Source organism: Ursus americanus, chromosome 15, assembly GCF_024610735.1.
Source record: "Ursus americanus isolate L20-20 chromosome 15, mUrsAme1.1.p, whole genome shotgun sequence".
Taxonomy (NCBI): Eukaryota; Metazoa; Chordata; class Mammalia; order Carnivora; family Ursidae; genus Ursus; species Ursus americanus.
In genome coordinates this window covers 24,086,313-24,104,549 of record NC_142141.1, presented here as the reverse complement: position 1 = coordinate 24,104,549, position 18,237 = coordinate 24,086,313, and the positions used below count along the sequence as shown (strand labels likewise).

Below are 18,237 nucleotides of genomic sequence, written 5' to 3'. Positions count from 1 at the left end.
GGCCTAAGGGGATAGCTGCCAGCTAGGGCCCACAGAGCCCTCTTCTTAGGTTCCCCCCAACCCACCCACCCTGCCTGCAGGATCACAACCCGCTTCCAGCTCAGAGATACCAGGAGTTGGGCCAGGCCTGCTTCCCCTCAGGCTCCTGAACTTTCTCAGTCTGTTGTTTCCTCTGACCCCCTTCTGCTCTGAGGCCCCCCGGGGCCAAGCTTGAGCAGGTGTGGAGCCCTGATCTCAGGAGTCTGGATGGATTGATGAGGGCTTCCTGGAAGAAGTGGCAGTGGGCTGGGCCTGGAACAGTGGGTGGGGAAAATGAGCTCTTCAGAAGGAGGGGGCCCAGGCTTGGAATCCACTCCCAGCTCCAGTTCTGCTCTGCCTGCCCCTTGCTGGCTGTGAGACCTGAGGTGAGCTCTCTAATTCTGTGGGTCTCTTTTTCCTCAACACAGGCCACGGAGCCTCTCTTATGAGCTGCTGTGAGGTTTCAGTGAGAAAACACATGCCCACCCCTTCGCTCAGCAGCAGCTGGTGCTCCTCACATGTTGGCTATTGTCATCCCTATTGACTTCATTGTTATTCTTCAAGCACGCGTGGAAGGTGTGGGGGGCAGGGGAGAATACAGAAGGGAAGCCTTTGAGGCCCCAGGGCTGGGGGGGGGGCTCCTGCAGTCTGGGGGGGGGAATAGACCTAGATTATGATTGCTACAGAACGAGACCTTGGGGGGAGGCAGTGTGGCCCCTGGGATGGGTCCTGGACGGGGCACTGGGCCACCCTGTTTGAATTCCAACTGTGCCCCTGCCTAGCTGGGCCGCCTCGAGCAAGTCACTTCACCCCTCTGAGCCCGTGTCTCCTTAACACGGAGATGAGGGTACTGCTGACCACAGGGGTTGCAATTAATGAAGCAAGGACCTGGCATGCGGTGAGCATGCCCTGGAGGGTTGTTCTCACTCCTGTGAATAATACGCAGAGTGATGAGGGCATTATGAAGCGGAGCGGAGGGCGAGGCTTTTCGGAGGGAGTGGTGGCATTCGAGTTAGGTGGGATGGCTGGGGTATGGAGAAAGGATGGGAGGCAGAGGCGGGTTCCAGGTAGAGGGGTCAGGTGCAGACCACACAGGGGAGGTGGCGGATGGGAAGCACGAGCCATTGGATTTTCCCTGGCCGCTGCTGAGGGCACAGAGAGCAGGTCAGCAAGCTCTCAGGCAGGCTCTGGCATGAGGGGCCCTGAATGCCAGGATGAGGACTTGCTGTTTGATCTTCCACATCCTGGGGAGGCAGGAGAGAGGAGTGAGCGCAGCCAGGCAGAGGAAGATGAATCTGGCAGCATGGGGCGGGTAGATTGGCGGAGGAGAGACTGGGGGCGGAGAGGCCATTTAAAAAGCTGTTGCAAAATCGGTTTTCCTGATAAAGAGCTGGGCTGAGTCATCTGTGGAGGAGAGAAGTCACATCCAGCTCCTCCGTTGCCTTCGAAGTGGGATTTTCCTCTCTTTGTCAGCGGGGCAGTTGGCTGCCTTTCCCGGAGGCTTTGAGAACCGAGGCCGGCTCAGCATCCAGGGGGAAGCTGGGCTGCAGGGAGGACCCAGCTGGAGTGAGTAAGAGGAGCACTCGGCAGTGCCTTTGTGCTTTGGGGTGTGTGGCTTAGGGCATACGGCGTCCCTCTCTGATCTCAGTTCCCCTCTGGGCATCAAGAGAAGAGGCATGTGATGACTTCTGCCAGCCTGTTAGTGGCAAGCCTGGCGCTAGGTCTGGGGCTCCCCATTTCTGTTCTTATGCATCTCCCAGGTCCTGGCAGTCCTCCTCACCTTAGTACGAATTATTCTCCTCCCAAGAGGAGGGCTGGCGGCCTGCCGAGATTCAGTCAGGTTGCACTCGCTGGGACTTTGGCATGGATGGAGAACTCCCTAGGGAATAGAGGCTGTGTCATTTCCTCCTTGTGGCCGGGAGGATATGGGGCAGGGGCTGGCAAGGCGGCCAGGCCATTACTCAGGCCCAGTTCATCTTCCTGCCCCCCAGCCGAGCCAGAGGTTGTGCAGCGGCCAGCCATTGGTTCCTTCCTGACCCCAGCAGGGGGGCAGTTTACCCAGCCTGTTTACCTGTCCCACTGCCAAGACTCCCAGGCGGCCACAATGGGCTGCCTCCAGCCAGTCTGTATTCCCACCTCTGGCTCCCTGGCCCACTCCACCCTATGTGGGGCCTGGGTACTCCCATTGACGGCAGCCGTGTGAAGAAGCATTTCCTTGAATTCTCTCCCTGTCCTGACCTTCTGCTCTGGCCTCCCTTCCCCTGCCCCACCTCCTTCCTTCAGATCCTCCATCCAGACAGGCCTGATGGTCAGCAGGCCAGGCAACTGCCTACAGAGGTGATAGGGGTGAGAGAAAGGGCTTATCCCTGCCTAAGCACAACTGGAACTCAGGTCTCCTGACTCCCGATACCATGCTCTTTCCACTCCACTGGTCTTTCATCTCCTGGCAGTCATTTCTACCTCAGTAAGAATGAGTTCTAGTAACTCTTCTCCTGAGAGGAAGAAGGGAGAGAATGCATGGGTTGTTGTAGGCAGCCGACAGGGGAGAGGGCACTGCTGGGGACATGGACCATGAGATGAAGAAGCAGGCCGCACTGCAGCGCCTCGTCCAAGAGCTCCGGAGCCTCTCTTGGTGTCCCACCCCCCAAAGTCTGGGTCTAGAAGGCAGAATGGTTAAGAAATGAGACTCAGCAACCAGACTCAGAGTTTTGAATCCCAGCTCTGCTACTTGCAAGTTGTATGGCCTTGGACAGGTGTCTCTGAGTTCCAGTTTCATCTGCAAACTGGGGAAAGTAATAGTGCTGACCCGTCAGAGTTTGGGGGAAGAGCTAAGTAGGACGATACGTGTCCAGTGCGCGGCCCCTGGGCCATAGTGGGGGCCGCACGATTGCTGCAGCCATTGTGGTCCTCATTCTGACAGCTGCACTTGGGGCTTCTTGCCCCCCCTTAGGGAGTTACCCCTGTTGGACCCAGGTCTCCTGACCCCGGGCAGCTCTTCCTGGTGTCTACCCTCACCCCTTGCTCTCCTGAAGGCCTGTCTTCAGAGCTGCCGATCCATTGTCCAGAGTGGGTCCTTCAAGGGCCAGCACCCCGCCCTGAGAAGAGGGGACATCATGGCTGACACAGGCACAGGCCGCAGCCATGCAGATGGGGGGCTCAGTTGAGGTTCCTGTCCCCCGTGGCCCTCGGCCCCTGGCATCAGGGAGCCCCATCTTGGTCCTGGCCGGCTGGGGCATGGCCAGGGGCACGGCCAGGGGCACCCCAGTTCCTGAGTCTGCGGGATGTTGTGTGGAACCACCTCCCTTTGTGCCCTGAAGTGCGGGATTCTGGGGGGCCTGTGGCTGGCACAACCCCCCCTTCTCTCAGCTTTGTTTGTGCAGGGTGGCAGAAATCGGCTGGATCGCTGGCAGGGTCTTGCCCAAGCCTCCTGCCGGATTCCTTTTCCGTGGAGTCACTGCGGGCTGGGGGTGGGGGCCCGGGAGCTCCCTCAGAGGCAGGGCTCTCTCACCCCTCGGCTTTTTCCACTGCCCTCGTCTTGTCCCAGAACAGCAGTGTGTGTGTGTGGGGGGGGGTGAGTTCCAAGCCCAGCTGGGGGTCAGCAGACAGGGTCCTGGCCTGAGGCCTACCCTGCCACCCTTTCCCTCTCTCAGCCTCCCAGGCCCGCTTAGCCCCCGAGGGCCCTTCATGCTCTGACATTTTGGGCATTTTCGAAACCCATGGCCTTTAGAACCAGTCTGGGAATAGGATGGAAGCAGAGAAGTAAGGAGAAAAACAGGCAAGTGCAGAGACGTTGGGAGGTCAGGACTATTCAAACCCTGAAGCACTTTCCGTGAGCCTCACGCTGTGGGAACATGTTAGCCAGAAAGCTTGGTGTTTCTGGAGTCAGGGAGAGCCAAGCGTGAGCCTGCTCCACTACTTTCTGGCAACTCACTTTACCTCTCCGAGCTTGGTTTTCTCATCACTACAAAGTGGATAACAGTACATGCTTCGTGGCGTTGTTGTGGAAATTAAATAAGATAATATATATAATCAGCGTTAGCAATTGTGTCATAAGAAACACTGGTGGGACGACGGATGTGTATCCTGACCGTGGCCCACGGGGACGTGATTTGTGTCTGTGAATCTCTGCAGGGCTCTCAAGTTGCAAAGAAAAAGCTTTTTGTCTACGTGGCAGTAGAAGTTGGGAGTTAGTGTAAGGAGTGACTTTATAGCAAAGGAGCGTTCATCAGCAGAAGGCAGCTCTTTAGGGTAGTGAGCTCCCCATCAGTGGAGTGTGCAAACAGAGACTTGTAACTCAGGGGCGTGGCTTAGGACACAGGAATTACGTGGGCAGTCGGACCCAGTGCCGCCATCCCCGAGACTCGGAGGCTCTGTGGTTTGGGGCAGTAATCCCTGCCTCTCCATAACGCTGGCATGACCTTAAGAGAGTCACATTCCCTCTCAGGATCCTGCTCTTGGGAGTGAATCTCCTTTGCCAGGAGAAGCTCTGACCCCTTCCAGGGAGTAGAGTAGGGTCACCACTGAACGGCTCCTCCCAGGGTGGCCTGAGCCCTCTGCCCTGTCCCCCGGGCTTGATGACAGTGGGAGCTGCTGGCATTCATGACCTCACTGCAGCCTCTCGGCCCTAACGTCAGGGCTTTTATCTCTTCTTCTCAGTTAAGGAAACTGGCTCCGAGAGGTGTGGTGACTTGCCAAGGTCACACAAGTAGCAAACGGCAGGGCCCGGATTCCGGCCAGGAGTCCCGGTTTCTAAGCAGAGCAGAGGAGGCGAACATCACAGGAGCCCAGCAACCTCTCAGGGCCCTCCTGTATGGCCAGCTCGCCCCTCCCTGAGATCCTACCCCCAGGCAGCAGCCTGGCCAAACCTGCAAATCCTTTGTCTTTCATAGTTGGGGTGATCCAGGCAGGAGAGGAGCCCTAGCAGGAGGTGCACGGGGTGTCAGGGTGCACGGGGCAGGCTCTTCTGGACAGGTGGGCGCAGGTGTGTGTGGGGGAGGGGTGCCAGATCCTGATGGGAGGAGGAGAGAAGGAGGTGGGGACCAGAGAGCTCTGTGTGGGCCTCCCTGCTGACTCCCTGGGCCTCAGTTTCCTCATCTATACAATGGGGGTAGTGGTCAAATAGCTCCTCTGTAAGGGCCCTTCCAGCTCTGGGAGTCCATGAGTTCTGAGCCTCGCTGGCAGGATGCCTGGAAAGACTGTCCCTGGAGACCCATTCAGCCTGTCATGGCCAGTGCTAATGAGGGCATGGTAGGAGGGAGGGCAGGGTCAGATTCCTCAAGAACTAATTAGCTTCCCACAGTAGGGAGGGGCGGGGGGAAGATGACAGAGGGAGGAATTTTCCCAGCCACTGACGGAGCTGTTAACTGTGGCCACAAGCTCTCTTACCCATCTGTCCACTGGTCCTTTTGTTCATTCATTGTTCAGTAAGCATCAGTTGAGCACCAGCGGTGTGCCAGCTGGGCACTGGGGATGTAAAGAGAAGTGGTTGCCTACAGTGAATTTGCAGATTAACAGGGGCCTGACCGTAGCCTAATCACCGACCTCAGGCCCCGGACTCCACAGCCCTAGATTGAGCCTGCCCCCCACCACTGACTGGCTCCTGTACATTCCAGAGGGACCTTTTGGGACAAGTGGGCAACTTAGGCATGGGTTGTGAACCCAGAGAGAACTGGTTTTGACCCCAGTCTCCGCTCTTTGCTGTGTGACTGTGGTGAGTTACTTACAAAGCCTCCGGACCTCTTTTTCTGCTTCTGTGAAACAGGGACAGGTAATGTTTGTCTCCCAGTGTTGTTGTGAGGACAACATCAAGTAATGCAGTGTTCCAGTAGAGTTGCTGCTGAGATTAGCCCAATGCCTTACTCTCATGATATTCAACTATGAGAATTTTAAAATGATTATTTAGATAAAAGTGAGAAGAACCTCTGCAAGAAGAGACTGGTCGCAGTTGTTACTGATTTGTGGTGGGGGTGCTCAGGGGTGGAGGGACATTTTTTTACTGAATACTTTGGGTTTTTTTAATTTTTGAATTTTAGACCATGTGAATGCATTACCTATTCTAAAAAGCGGAAGTGTTACTGTTAGTGTTAGCAAAGATTATACTGTGAGTCTGAAAGTGTAAAGGGCCCTAAGACAGGCACATAAGAAAGTGTCCTAGGGGTTCATTCTTGCATCCAGTAATGCCTACTGAGTGCCCACTCTATGCCAGGCACAATTCTAGGGGCAAGGGACAGAATGATGACCAGGTCAAACAAGGTCATTGCCCCCTTAGAACTTGTATTCTAGGTGGGGCGACTGATGATTAGAAGAAAACAGTTATTCCAAATTATGGTGAATGCCATGAAGAAAATAAAGAGATGGGAGAGGAGAGGGGAGGACTGATTATAGAAGAAGACCCCTCCAGAGAGGGAACATTCAAGCGAGTCCCACATGGCAAGAAGGAACCAACATGGAATGCCACCTGGGAAAAGATCATTCCAAGCAGAGAAAAGAGCAAGTGCAAAGGCCCTGGGGCAGAAACAAACTTGGTATTTTCAAGGAATTGAAAGAATGCCAGCGGGGCAGGGCCTAGTGAGTGGAAAAGGGCGGTAGGGGATGAGTCAGGGATGCAGTGGGCCTCTACTGCTAGGGTGAGGTGTTTTTGCTGAGTTTGATAAAGAGCCAAATGAGGGGCCGGTTCATCCTGAAAGGGTAATCGGGAGGTTTTACATAGGTGGTGGCATTTGAGTCGGGCCACGACTGTTGGGTCAGGGATCTTTATGAGGAGACGGGATTCCAGGACACAGTGAGTAAAGATCAAATTCCAGAGGGAGAGCTCATCAGTAGGGGGGACACGGTGGCCGTCTGTCTGTCTGTCTCTGTACCCCTGACTCTGCATTCCCATTCGCTAACTGGACCTCTGTCCCCCTCTACAGCATTGGGCCAGAGCACCAGCATCGAGAGAGATCTGAAAGAGGCCAAGGCCCGGAGCCGGCAGATCGCAGCCCAGCTGACCACCCCTCCCAGCTCCAACTCCCGCGGGGTCCAGCTCTTCAACAGGCGCCGGCAGAGGGTGAACGAGTTCACCTTGGAGAACCACGGCCGGAGGGGACAGAAGCCCAGCCAGGAGTCCCTCAGGGTGCCCCCTGCCAGCCCCACGGGCTATGCCTCAGGGCTCAGCTTGAGTCCCACCTTACTCCCTGAACCAGGCCCTCCAAGGAACGCCGACAGCCAGAGCCCTGACATAGGGGTCCCTGCTCGCAGCATGGAGGGATGCTCAGAGAAGGCCAGCCTGCTGCGGCACTTGGAGAAGGTGGCCAGCGAGGAGGAAGAGGTACCGCTGGTGGTGTATTTGAAGGAGAACGCAGCCCTGCTGACGGCCAATGGGCTGCACCTGTCCCAAAACCGAGAAGCCCAGCAGAGCCCAGCAAGCCCACCGACGGCTGAGGTCCACAGCCCCGCTGCAGATGTCAACCAGAACCTTTCTTCCCCCCCCGCCGCCCTCATCACACCAGCCTCTAACAGCAACCACAGCCCGCCGGCCGCAGCCATCAACCAGAACCCGCCGGCACCTGTCACTCCGCAGAGCCTGCCGCTTTCAAACAGCCAGCAGCCCTCAGAGGCCCAGCTCCCTCCCAATGGCTCCGTGTCAGATTCCAAACCCGGCGCCCTGTGTTCCGGCGGGCAGCCTCCGGAGCCAGCCGCGGAGGTGAGGTCCAGCACGCTTCTCATTGACAAGGTGTCCACTCCACCTAGCACCACCAACACCTTCTCCAGAGAAATGACTCCGCTCTCCAGCTCCGGGACCCCAGCCCCAGATTTCATGTCCAGCTCCCTGCTCATCGATGTACAGCCCAGCGCCCCAGCGGCGTCAGCAGAGCAAGAGACGTCCGGGTGGGCAGCCACGCCCACGCCCGCCAAGCTGTACAGCGAGGTCCACTTCACACTGGCCAAGCCCCCATCAGTGGTCAACAGGACCGCCAGACCCTTCGGGATCCAGGCGCCAGGGAGCACCAGCCAGATGGAGCGGAGCCCCATGGTAGAGAGACGACATCTCGGGGAGAAGGCCCTGGCTCCCCAGCCCCCCAGCATGGCAGACAGGAGCCCTCGGCCACAGAGACACGTGATGTCCCATAGCCCCATGGTGGAAAGGAGGTCTGTGGCACAGCGAAGCCCTGCCTTGGAGAGGCGGCCCTTGGGGAACTTCACCCCACCCCCCACCTATGCCGAGACCTTGTCCACGGCTCCCCTGGCTTCCCGGGTTAGGTCTCCTCCCTCCTACTCTGCCCTTTACCCCAGCTCCGACCCCAAGCCTTCTCATCTGAAGGGCCAGGCAGTTCCTGCCAGCAAGACGGGCATTTTGGAGGAGTCGATGGCCCGCAGGGGCAGCCGGAAATCCATGTTCACCTTCGTGGAGAAGCCCAAGGTGACCCCGAATCCAGACCTGCTGGATCTGGTACAGACGGCCGATGAGAAGCGGAGGCAGAGGGACCAGGGGGAGGCAGGTGTGGAGGAGGAGCCCTTCGCGCTGGGGGCCGAGGCCTCCAACTTTCAGCAGGAGTCAGCACCCCGGGACAGGGCCAGCCCTGCGGCGGCAGAAGAGATCCTCCCGGAGTGGGCCTCGTGCCTCAAGTCACCGCGCATCCAGGCCAAGCCGAAGCCCAAACCCAACCAGAACCTGTCCGAGGCCTCGGGGAAGGGGGCTGAGCTCTACGCCCGCCGCCAGTCCCGGATGGAGAAGTACGTCATCGAGTCCTCGGGCCACACCGAACTGGCCCGCTGCCCTTCGCCCACCATGTCCCTGCCTTCATCCTGGAAATATTCCACCAATGCTCCTGGCAGCTTCCGAGTGGCATCCCGGAGCCCAGCTCGGACCCCGCCCGCCTCCCTCTACCATGGCTACCTGCCTGAGAATGGGGTCCTGCGCCCCGAGCCCACCAAGCAGCCTGCCTACCAGCTGCGGCCCTCGCTCTTCGTCCTCTCGCCCATCAAGGAGCCTGTCAAGCCCTCGCCGAGAGCCGCCTCTCCCGCCAAGCCGAGCTCCCTGGACTTGGTGCCCAGCCTCCCCAAAGGGGCCCTCCCGGCGTCCCCGGCCCTGCCTCGGCCCTCCCGCTCCTCACCGGGCCTCTACACCGCCCCCGGCCAGGACGGCCTCCAGCCCACCGCAGTGAGCCCGACCTACAGCAGTGATATCTCCCCCGTGTCGCCCTCCAGGGCGTGGTCTCCCCGCGCCAAGCAGGCCCCCAGGCCCTCCTTCTCCACCCGGAATGCTGGGATCGAGGCTCAGGTGTGGAAGCCTTCCTTCTGCTTCAAGTAAAGGACCCCACAGGGATCCCACTGCCTGGCAGGATCCCCTCTCTGAGGGTTGGATGGAGAGCAGATGTGGCTGGAAGTGGCACCGAGCTGAGGGTCAGGAGTATGGGGACTCGGGGCGCAAAGGCTCATGCTGCCACCAGCTAGCTTTGTGACTCTGGGCAAGTCACCTCCGCTCTCTGGGCTGCAGCTGCCACAAGGGTCATTAGACTCCATGTCTGAGGGATTTGCCTTCTGATACTGGGTCGGGGGGAGGGTCACGAAGACAGGACTCCCTTGGCAGGCCGAAGTCAGGCTGGGGGGCTTCCTCAGGCCTTTGTGAGCTCTAGGGATGCCAGCGTCTTGCTGGGAAATGGCCTAGAAGGGGACCCTAACGTGGGCTTCTGGAACACACAGAGCCGGCCAGTGCCTCCGTGCAGCCAGCCAGCCAAGGGTCCGCCTCCTCAGCTGCCCCAGCTCCTGGCATCCTTCTGCCTGTCACTGGCTTCCTACCTGCACTGGTCTGTCTCCTCCACCTCTGCCTTCTGGACGCCGTTTCCTCTCCGCTTCTTCAGAGAGCTTTGCCTCGGCCGCCACGTGTTCTCCTCTCATGGGTTCTGCTGCTGGATGAGGATTTAGCCCGCCACTGCTGTCTGACGCTTTCCTTCCTGCCCCTCTGCTCCCCTGCCTCCCTGTCCTCTCCAAACACCTGGCTCCACGTTAGGGACCAGACCTCGGTCCTGGTTCCACCTGGCTCGCCCTCCACTTGCTGGGGCTTGTGAGGTCCCAAGGAGTCCCCGAGAGAAGGAGGGCCCTGTGGAAGGATGTGCAGGTGTGGGTGTGCAGGGAGAGAGGCCCCTGGCAGTGTATCCATCGGCTAGTCTGGCTTCAACCTCAGCCAAGTTCTCCCCACTAAAAGCAGCTATCTCTGCGCAGTGGAGGGGGCCACGGGGAGAGAGGCTGGAGAGGAGGGTCTCGTCCCATCCCAGCCTCCCTCTTTGATGTGTGAGTCTGGCCAAGTCACTTTCCCTTTCTGGGCCTCAGTTTTCTTATTTATACAGTCAGTGCCCTTCTAGCTACGGCTGTCTGTGAGGATGAAGAGGATAGGCTGGTGCTTTGGGAGAAAGGCCTTGTAAGTGATAAGACAGTCCCCTGGGAAGAGAGGGGGGAGGCAATGGGCTGTTGCCATAGAACCATTGGAGATGAGAGGTCTGTGAGGGCGTCCTGGGGCGGGTGTGGCTGGAACAAGCGCTGGCAGGAGGCCAGGGGATCAGAAGCCCAGGCTGGGAGGGCGCAGGCTCAGGATGGCCTGGAGACGGGAGGAGCATAGGAAGCCAGGGCGGGAGCACAGCAGCTTGGTGGGATGGAGGAGGAGACCTCAAGGTTTGGAGGAAAAGGCTGGGATATAAGAGATCTGGAATCCAGCGGCTTAATTCCGTATGTATGCTTGGGTCTCAGTTTCCCCGTACAGTGAGGGCGTTGAGTCAGGTAGCGTGAGATCCTCACCACCTCTGACATGTTTGATGTGACGCAGCCCCCAAACCAGGCTTTGTGGGGAGGGGGCGGTGAGAGAATACAGACGCAAGAGGAAGAATTCAGATGGAAGCCTCCCAAGGCTGGGGGCCGAGCACCACCCACTTTCTCTTCCCCAGCCCTATTTCTGGGCTCCCCAGCGGGGCGAGGGGTGGTGGAGGCGGTGCCCATGCTGGGCTGAGCCTGCAGTTTTCGTGAGCTCTGGGCTCGTCTCCATGGGAACAGGGGGTGCCTTCCTAGTGAGTTCATTCTGCCCGGAACTTGGGGGCATGCGTGGGGGAGCCGTAAGTACACGCAGCTTCTTCATGCCAGGCACCTCCCAGGACAGAGTGAAGCCCCCACCCCAGACCCCTGATCCCTTCCACCCCTGAGGGCCAGCAGTGGACGAGCCCACCCTCCATCCTGCAGCTCCTGCGGCCAGGCTGGCCGAGCTCTTCGCCCAACTTTGTTTTCTCTCCTGTTCTCAATACACTCAGCCTCAAATCTGTCTTGCTTCTTTCTTTCTTCCGCGCTCCCTGCCTGGTGGTGCGGGCTCTCCCACTGTCTCCCTGATTCCGGCCTGGGAAGGGGGGTAGGACTCCGCCGCTACGGTGTGTGAATGTGTGGTGTGTGTCTGCGTGCTGTTTGCCACTGCTGTGCGTCTCATCTGCCATGGGTACAGGTGTGTGACGGCCTGGAAGCGAGGGCTGCCTTCTCTATTCCCTGGGTCAGCACTTAGGGAGCCATACTCCTGTGGAAATCGTTCTGTTTTCTCCTTCCTCCAGAGTTTGGCGAAAAAGCCCATAGAGCATGGGGAAAACCCACAGCCCCTTAAAGTCCGGGTTTGTTTGAATTCTTGAAAAGTGGAATGTAAATGCCTTTAGCCAGTGGGTATGCTCTCTAGTTCGTTCCCTCAGGCCCCCTCCCCCTCTCCCTATTATCTTTATCTGGCAATTTCCCATATTCGTCACCTCCGGGCTCCTGAAAACAGTTTCTGCCCCTGGTGGAGAGGAACAAACTGCCATCAAGAGTCACAAGTGGGTTGTAGTCCCAGATCTGCACCTGACTCCTTGTGTGACCTTAGACAACCCCTTCTCACCTCTGGGCCTCAGTTTCCCTTGCATACAAGGAAAGGATCGCAGAAGGCTATCTGGGAGCTAGCTCCATTTGGTCTTGGATAGTTCCTGTCTGACTGCTCTGCCCAAGCCTTCACCCCACGCACGTGCCCTGCAATGGGGCTGGTGCTGGGTTAAGTGGGCGCTGCTTTCTGAATTTTCACCCCTGTGCACTTCCAGGGAGTTCTGGCTTATATAAGACATTGAGAGCTTTGTCAGAAAGTGAACAGTCCTGATTTCTCACAGCTTTTTTGTGTTGTGCACCCCACCTCCCCCACTGCACACACAGAGTCAGTACCCAGACATGGCAGTTCCGATGAGGTCAGGCTCTGGCCCACCTCCAAATGATGAGGAGCTGCTTACCACTGCCCAACATTCCAACCCAGGCTTGGGAAGTCAATTCTGTTACTCCTTCCACTGGCTGGCCCCAGCCTTCCCCTCGTGGCCACCAAGGGCAGAGACAACCCTCAGAGATTTCTGACAGGTATCATAATTCCTCCTGCCCCAGCCTGCCCTTTTCCTAGCTGCAGAGCCCCGGTCCTTGTGCCCCCACACTTGTTGATGGGCTGGGATCATGAACTCTTGGCCCCATTTCCCACAGCTGGGCTGACTGAAAGCTTCCTGGGATGTGTCAGAGAGAGCAGTCCCCAGTGTCTCTGGCTCACGTATACACAACTCTGATCCTGGGAGTGAAGAGGGGTGGATCCTATACTGAGCTTTAACTTTTCAAATTGATGACTGGGGTCTTGGATGTCCCCAGGAGGTCCCTAAGGCTCCCTCCAGCATTACCATCCCATTAAAATCTCCTATCCAGACTGCTGTTTAAGGGACCCCATTCTGAGTCAGCGCATCGAGTAGCTGTTGCCCTGAATGGAGACAACATAACACTTCCCTGCTTTCTTTTGATTGGGAGAAATCAGATTCTGATTGGATGAGAGGCTGACCGGCTTGACTGTGGCTGATTACTGATTGGATGAAAGAATGGATCTCATGAATGGTTCTAGATTTTGATTGGGTAGGAGACGCTGAATGGACTGGCTAGTTCTGGACGCTGAGGAATGACTGCTGATGAATCTGGATTGGATTGAAGGCTGAGTGGAATGGTTTACTGCTGGAATCTGATTGGATGAAGAGTTGGAGGGTTTAGCAGATACAAGCTGGGCATGATTCTCAAGCTCTGCACTTTCAAACCAGTTCTCCATTCTGCTTTAGCATGGCGTAGCCTTTGAGCCGGAGGTAGTCACACACACACACACACACACACACACACACACACACACACACACACTATATCCTGGTGGGGCAGAACACACGAGATAGTTATTTACACCTCTGAACTTCATTTTCAGCCTTGTAAAATGGGTGTGATAATGCTAGCCACCTCATCAGCATGTTGTGAGGATCTAATGAGAGAGAAAGGATGACATGGAAATCTGTAGAGGGGAAAGTCCCTAAATAGGTAGGAACCGGGTAGAGTAGTGTATCGCAGAGCAGTGCTTTATCACCTCGAAGATGTTCACCAACTCGGCTTCACCGAAGCCACACTCCCTACCCCATGCTGGCAAGAAGTCCTATTAGGGGACTGTGCTGCCTGGGGCACAAGGACCCAACTACATTTTGTGCTCCCATCTGTCAGTGGGAACTTCCTCTCTGCTCAGAGTATGCAAGGAAAAATTAGGAGGTGACCATGGCAACATGGCAAAGGGGGTTGGGGCTAAGAGGGCCTTTCCCTAAGTGCTTAGTAATAATGATCAATATTTTTGTTTTAAATTTTTATTTATTTATTTTTAAAGATTTTATTTATTTGAGAGAGAGAGAGGGAGCACAAGCAGGGGGAGCAGCAGAGGGAGAAGGAGAAGCAGGTTCCCTGCTGAGCAGGGAGCCCCACACCGGGCTAGATCCCAGGACCCTAGGATCATGACCTAAGCCAAAGGCAGACACTTAACCTACTGAGCCACCCAGGCACCCCTCGTTTAAAATTTTTAAAATAGATAATACATCCATATCTTTCAAAAACCTAAACTAATATAAAAAGTAATACATGAAAGCTTTATTCCCACTCCTGTGGCTGCATACCTTGCCCTGTTGGCCCCATTTCCCAACAGCGACCCACTTTGGTTCGTTTCCTGTGTAGCCTTCCAGTATTTCTTTATGCTAAGGAACATCTCCTCCGGGGACTCTTTGAATACATGTAATATTCTTTTATATGAGTCATCTCCTTTAATCCTCACAACAGCCCCATAGAGTACGTGCTGATATTATACCCCCATTTCACAGAGGCTTCCGGTTGCTTCGGTTGCTGAAACAACTTGCCCAAGTTCGTTCAGTAAGCAGCCCGGTCTGTCTCGGAAGCGAGCGTTCTTAACCACCAGTCGCCTGTCTCCCTGTTAAGCGCAGGAGCGGGCAGCAGGGGCTTTTTCAAGCATGTGCTGAGGGCGGGGGCACCCTGCGTTCTACTGCGGGGGGGCACTACTTCCCTGACTTGGGTCGCCGCCCTCCCGACTCTGAACAATGACAAAGCAGACGCAGTCCCTCCCGAAACCCCGGTCCAGACGACCCCAGCACTAACGCCTGCCCCGCCCCCTGTGCTCTCTCCCCAGGACCGCCGGGAGAGCCTGCCCACCTCCCCGCCCTGGACGCCGGGCGCCTCCCGGCCCCCCAGCAGCCTGGACGGCTGGGTGAGCCCGGGGCCGTGGGAGCCAGGCCGGGCGAGCAGCATGAGCAGCCCCCCGCCGCTCCCGCCGCCGCCGCCCATGTCTCCCTCGTGGAGCGAGCGCTCGGTATCCCCGCTGCGACCCGAAGCCGAGGCGCGGCCTCCCAGCCGCCAGCTGCAGGCCCTCCTGGCGCGAAACATCATCAACGCGGCCCGGCGCAAGAGCGCCTCCCCGCGGCCGGCGGGCGCCGAGAGCCTGCGGCCCTTCTCCCCGCCCGGGGCGCAGCCGCCGCCGCCGCCGCCGCGCCTGCGCTCGCCGCAGCCCGCCCGGCCCGGCCCCGCCGCCGGCCCCGGGGCCACGTTCTCCCCGATCCCGCGGAGCCCGCTGCCCGCCGGGCCCTCGCCCTGCGCCAGCCCCCGGAGTCCGCTGCCCGCGACGCCCAGGCCCTTCCCCTACCGCCGCTCGCCCACGGACTCCGACGTGTCCCTCGACTCCGAGGACTCCGGGGCTAAGTCGCCCGGCATCCTCGGCTACAACATCTGTCCCCGCGGGTGGAACGGCAGCCTGAGGCTCAAGCGTGGCAGCCTCCCCGCGGAGGCCTCCTGCACCACCTAAAGCCGCCCCCGCCCCCGCTCCCGCTCCATCCCCACCCCGGGAGGGTTGAGCCAGAGGAAGAGTTGTGGGGCTTGGTACATCCCAGCATCACGTTGGGGAGGGGGGGGGGGTGCGGCTGAGATCTGGCCGCTTTGGACAAGGGGTCAGGGGAGGAGTGCTCTGGGCTTGGGGCTGGGGTAGTGATCCAAGCTTGGCTTCTAGCCCTTATTCTATCATTCAGTCATTGTGTGACCCTGGGCACGACCCTTCCTCAGTCCGACCCTCAGCTTTACCATCTGTTTAATGAGACTTTGGCCAAGGCCATCTTCACAAGTCTAAATTTCCCCTCCCCTCCCATCAATACACATACACACATGCGTGCGCACACCTGCCTTGAAAGAGTCAGGGTGTTGTGTATATGGACCCCTAGACTCGCTCCAGTTCAGGGTTCCATACTCCTCCCTCCCTTCCTGGCTCTGTGCTCTGGAGTCTGGCAAACGAGGGGTGTATTCACAAGCTCCTAGGCCCAAGTTCCCTGTCCCCGCCCTGGCTTGACCATCCGCCTCCCTGGCACCAAGTCCCAGGCAGGAGCAGCTGTTTTCCACCCCTTCCCAGACAAGCTCTATTTTTACCATGGTGACCTTTAGAGAGGTCTCCCAGGCCAGCTCAAGGTGCCCCGCTGGCTCCTCGGGAGATGAGACGTGGAAAGATTCCTCCTCCCAGATCCCTCTCATGCTTTTCCTGCCCCCGCTCACACTGCCGAGGCCTCTTATCTGCGGCCAGAGGGGAGAGCTGGAAGGTGATGACTTACATCCCCAGCCCCAGGACTTGGGCCTCCGGGAATGCTAAAAAAGGTGCCCCCAACCCATCTATCTCTTCGGGGCCCTTTCATGGCAGGTTCCAGGCTCAACACTGAGCTGGGGAGAGAAGAGTTGATATGGGGCTATCTGCTCTCCTGTGACTTTACCTGATGGCCCTGAGTTGAGGTTGCCCACTTGGAAAAGGGGAGGCAAGAGTTCCTTGTTATGGGAGGTATTCAGGCAGTAGCCTGGATGCATAGAGGAGATTCTAGTAGGAAGTGGATTGGCTCAGATGACCTCTGAGGGCTCTTCTAGTCCTGACATACATTGCATGGGGTTAGGAAGGGAGGCGGATGGTGGTGGAGGATTGGCTGGGCAGAATTTGGGGAGAGATGAGCATGGGTGGGTGAGTGAGGGCTTAGACTAGAGTCTGCCTCTGTTTCTGGTTCCTTAGGAAATACCCCATGCTTCAGTTAGGCCCCAGTATCCACATCATACCCAGATGAGTGGGCACTGTTCTGCCCCATCTCTTTCCCGTTACACTCTGGTCTAGCTGGTGTCTGGTGCCCAATGACCTTGAGGAGCCTGGCTGCAGGCTCTGGCCTGTCACTCAGACCTCGGTGGTCCTCATTCCAATCCCCAGGAGGGACATGGGAGGAATGTGGCTAAATTCTGTGGTTTCCAGAGTTGGCTGGTGGTGCCCTCTAGAGGTTCAGAATATCAGCTTCAGGATACTAAGTGCAGAAGAGGGTGGGGTGGGGCGCGGGCATCGGCTGAGGATTAGAGATGTAGGAGAAAGGATACCAAGGATGTTGCTAACAGTGAGGGACCGAGTGTGATTTGAGCTGACTCACCCATCAGGTGATGTTAGACCTGGAACCCCTAAGTAAGGCTAGGGAAAGCTGGGGTTAGGGTGGGAGAGAATCAGTGGGGGTCTTTGGAATTAAGGAGTGATACCAGAGGGTGCCTAGGGCCTAAGGATGGGGAACACAGGCCCTGACAGTGGGAAAATAAGAGAGTGTTCCTGCTTGGTCAATGATGAGTTGACCACATTTACTGAAGTCCTCACCTGCTTCAGGGTTCCTTGTAGCATGGAAGACTGGGGCTAAGGGCCGCTTTCACAGAAGAGATGCTATTAGGCCACTGGTTGATGCTGTAGCCTAGAAAATCCACTTCTGCCTGCATTTCCCCCAAAGAGCCAGCAGGAGACAGCCCTGGAATGCTGCAGTTCTGCCTGGCTGCTCTCCCTGTCACGGCTTTCTCCCCCCATCCTCTCCTCTAGCCCACTAGACCCTGCCTGTGTTCTGTCTCTTGCCTCCTGTAGAATTCATCTCTGGCCCTCAATAAATGCTTCCTGCATCCTTCCGCCTCCTGTGTCATTTTCAGCTGCGTCTAAAGCTCCTCCCTTCTCCCCATGGAACAGTCCGAGGGGTTCCGCGGGGCTTGAGAAGGTTTGACACAGTTGGGATGGGAGCTTGGGGCATAGCAACCATGGAGGGGCACAGAACATGGAACCATGTTCCATGGGGAACAACGGAGCAACTCCAGGCATAGATGAGGCCCCAGGATTGAAGCCCCGACCCTGCCTTCTACTAGCTGGGTGGCCCTGAGCGAGCCCACTGCGTATCCAGCCTCAGCTTCCCTATCTGTGCAGAGTGAGTTGGGCTAGGGAATGTTTCAGGGCGGTTTGCCCTGGTCCTCACCACAAGCCACTGTCGCCGGAGCAGGCAGGGCCAAGCTGGGACAGGGCCCAGTGCTGTGGGGCGGTTTCCTCGTGGCAGGTGGGGGCTCCATGCAGGAGGAGAAGCCCGTACAAGGGGTCCTATCTGAGTCCAGGTAACCCTAGTGAGCTCGGGACCCAGACTATCAGGTGAGGACACCCCCTCATCTGATGGCCTTGTCCTTTGTCCAGAGAAGGGGATTGTGGCCCTACTCCCAGGTGAGGCCAAGCCTGCCCTGGAAACATCCCTCACCTTCCTCTCTAAAAGCTCAGGCCCAGCAGAGGCTGGGCACAGGAACCTAAGGGGCAGAACGTGGAGCTCCTGGGGTCCTCAGAGCGCAGGCTTCTTCCTAAGGGCATGTCGGAAACACGCCCTGGGACAGTCTGTCCCGACATACGGGTGCAGGTTCTGTCCGCCCTGGACCCAGCACCTTCCTGCCAGCCCCACCCTTCCCTGCAAGTGAGCCAGACTTGATCTTCAGCCAGAACCCCCCCCCCCCAGCACACATCCCCTCGCCTGCTGGTGATTCCATCCCTGACACCTCACATCACGTTCA

General features: G+C 57.7%; 1 protein-coding gene across 5 annotated transcripts in view; it reads left to right on the top strand.

Annotated features, from left to right (window-relative positions):
• SYNPO (synaptopodin) overlaps positions 1–17,321 on the top strand; it is a 36,488-nt gene extending 19,167 nt beyond the window's left edge. For 2 of the 5 annotated variants that reach the window (XM_045815280.2, XM_045815281.2), the window contains exons 2-3: positions 6,930–9,280; positions 14,513–17,321. In XM_045815280.2, the coding sequence (XP_045671236.2) occupies positions 6,930–9,280; positions 14,513–15,181 (3,020 nt within the window). In that variant the 3' untranslated portion in view covers positions 15,182–17,321. Of the gene's footprint in view, positions 1–1,395; positions 1,589–6,929; positions 9,281–14,512 lie in introns of those variants that run through there. The other 3 variants (XM_045815282.2, XM_045815283.2, XR_006782931.2) reach the window with 3 other exon arrangements.
• The last annotated feature ends 916 nt before the right edge of the window (positions 17,322–18,237 follow it).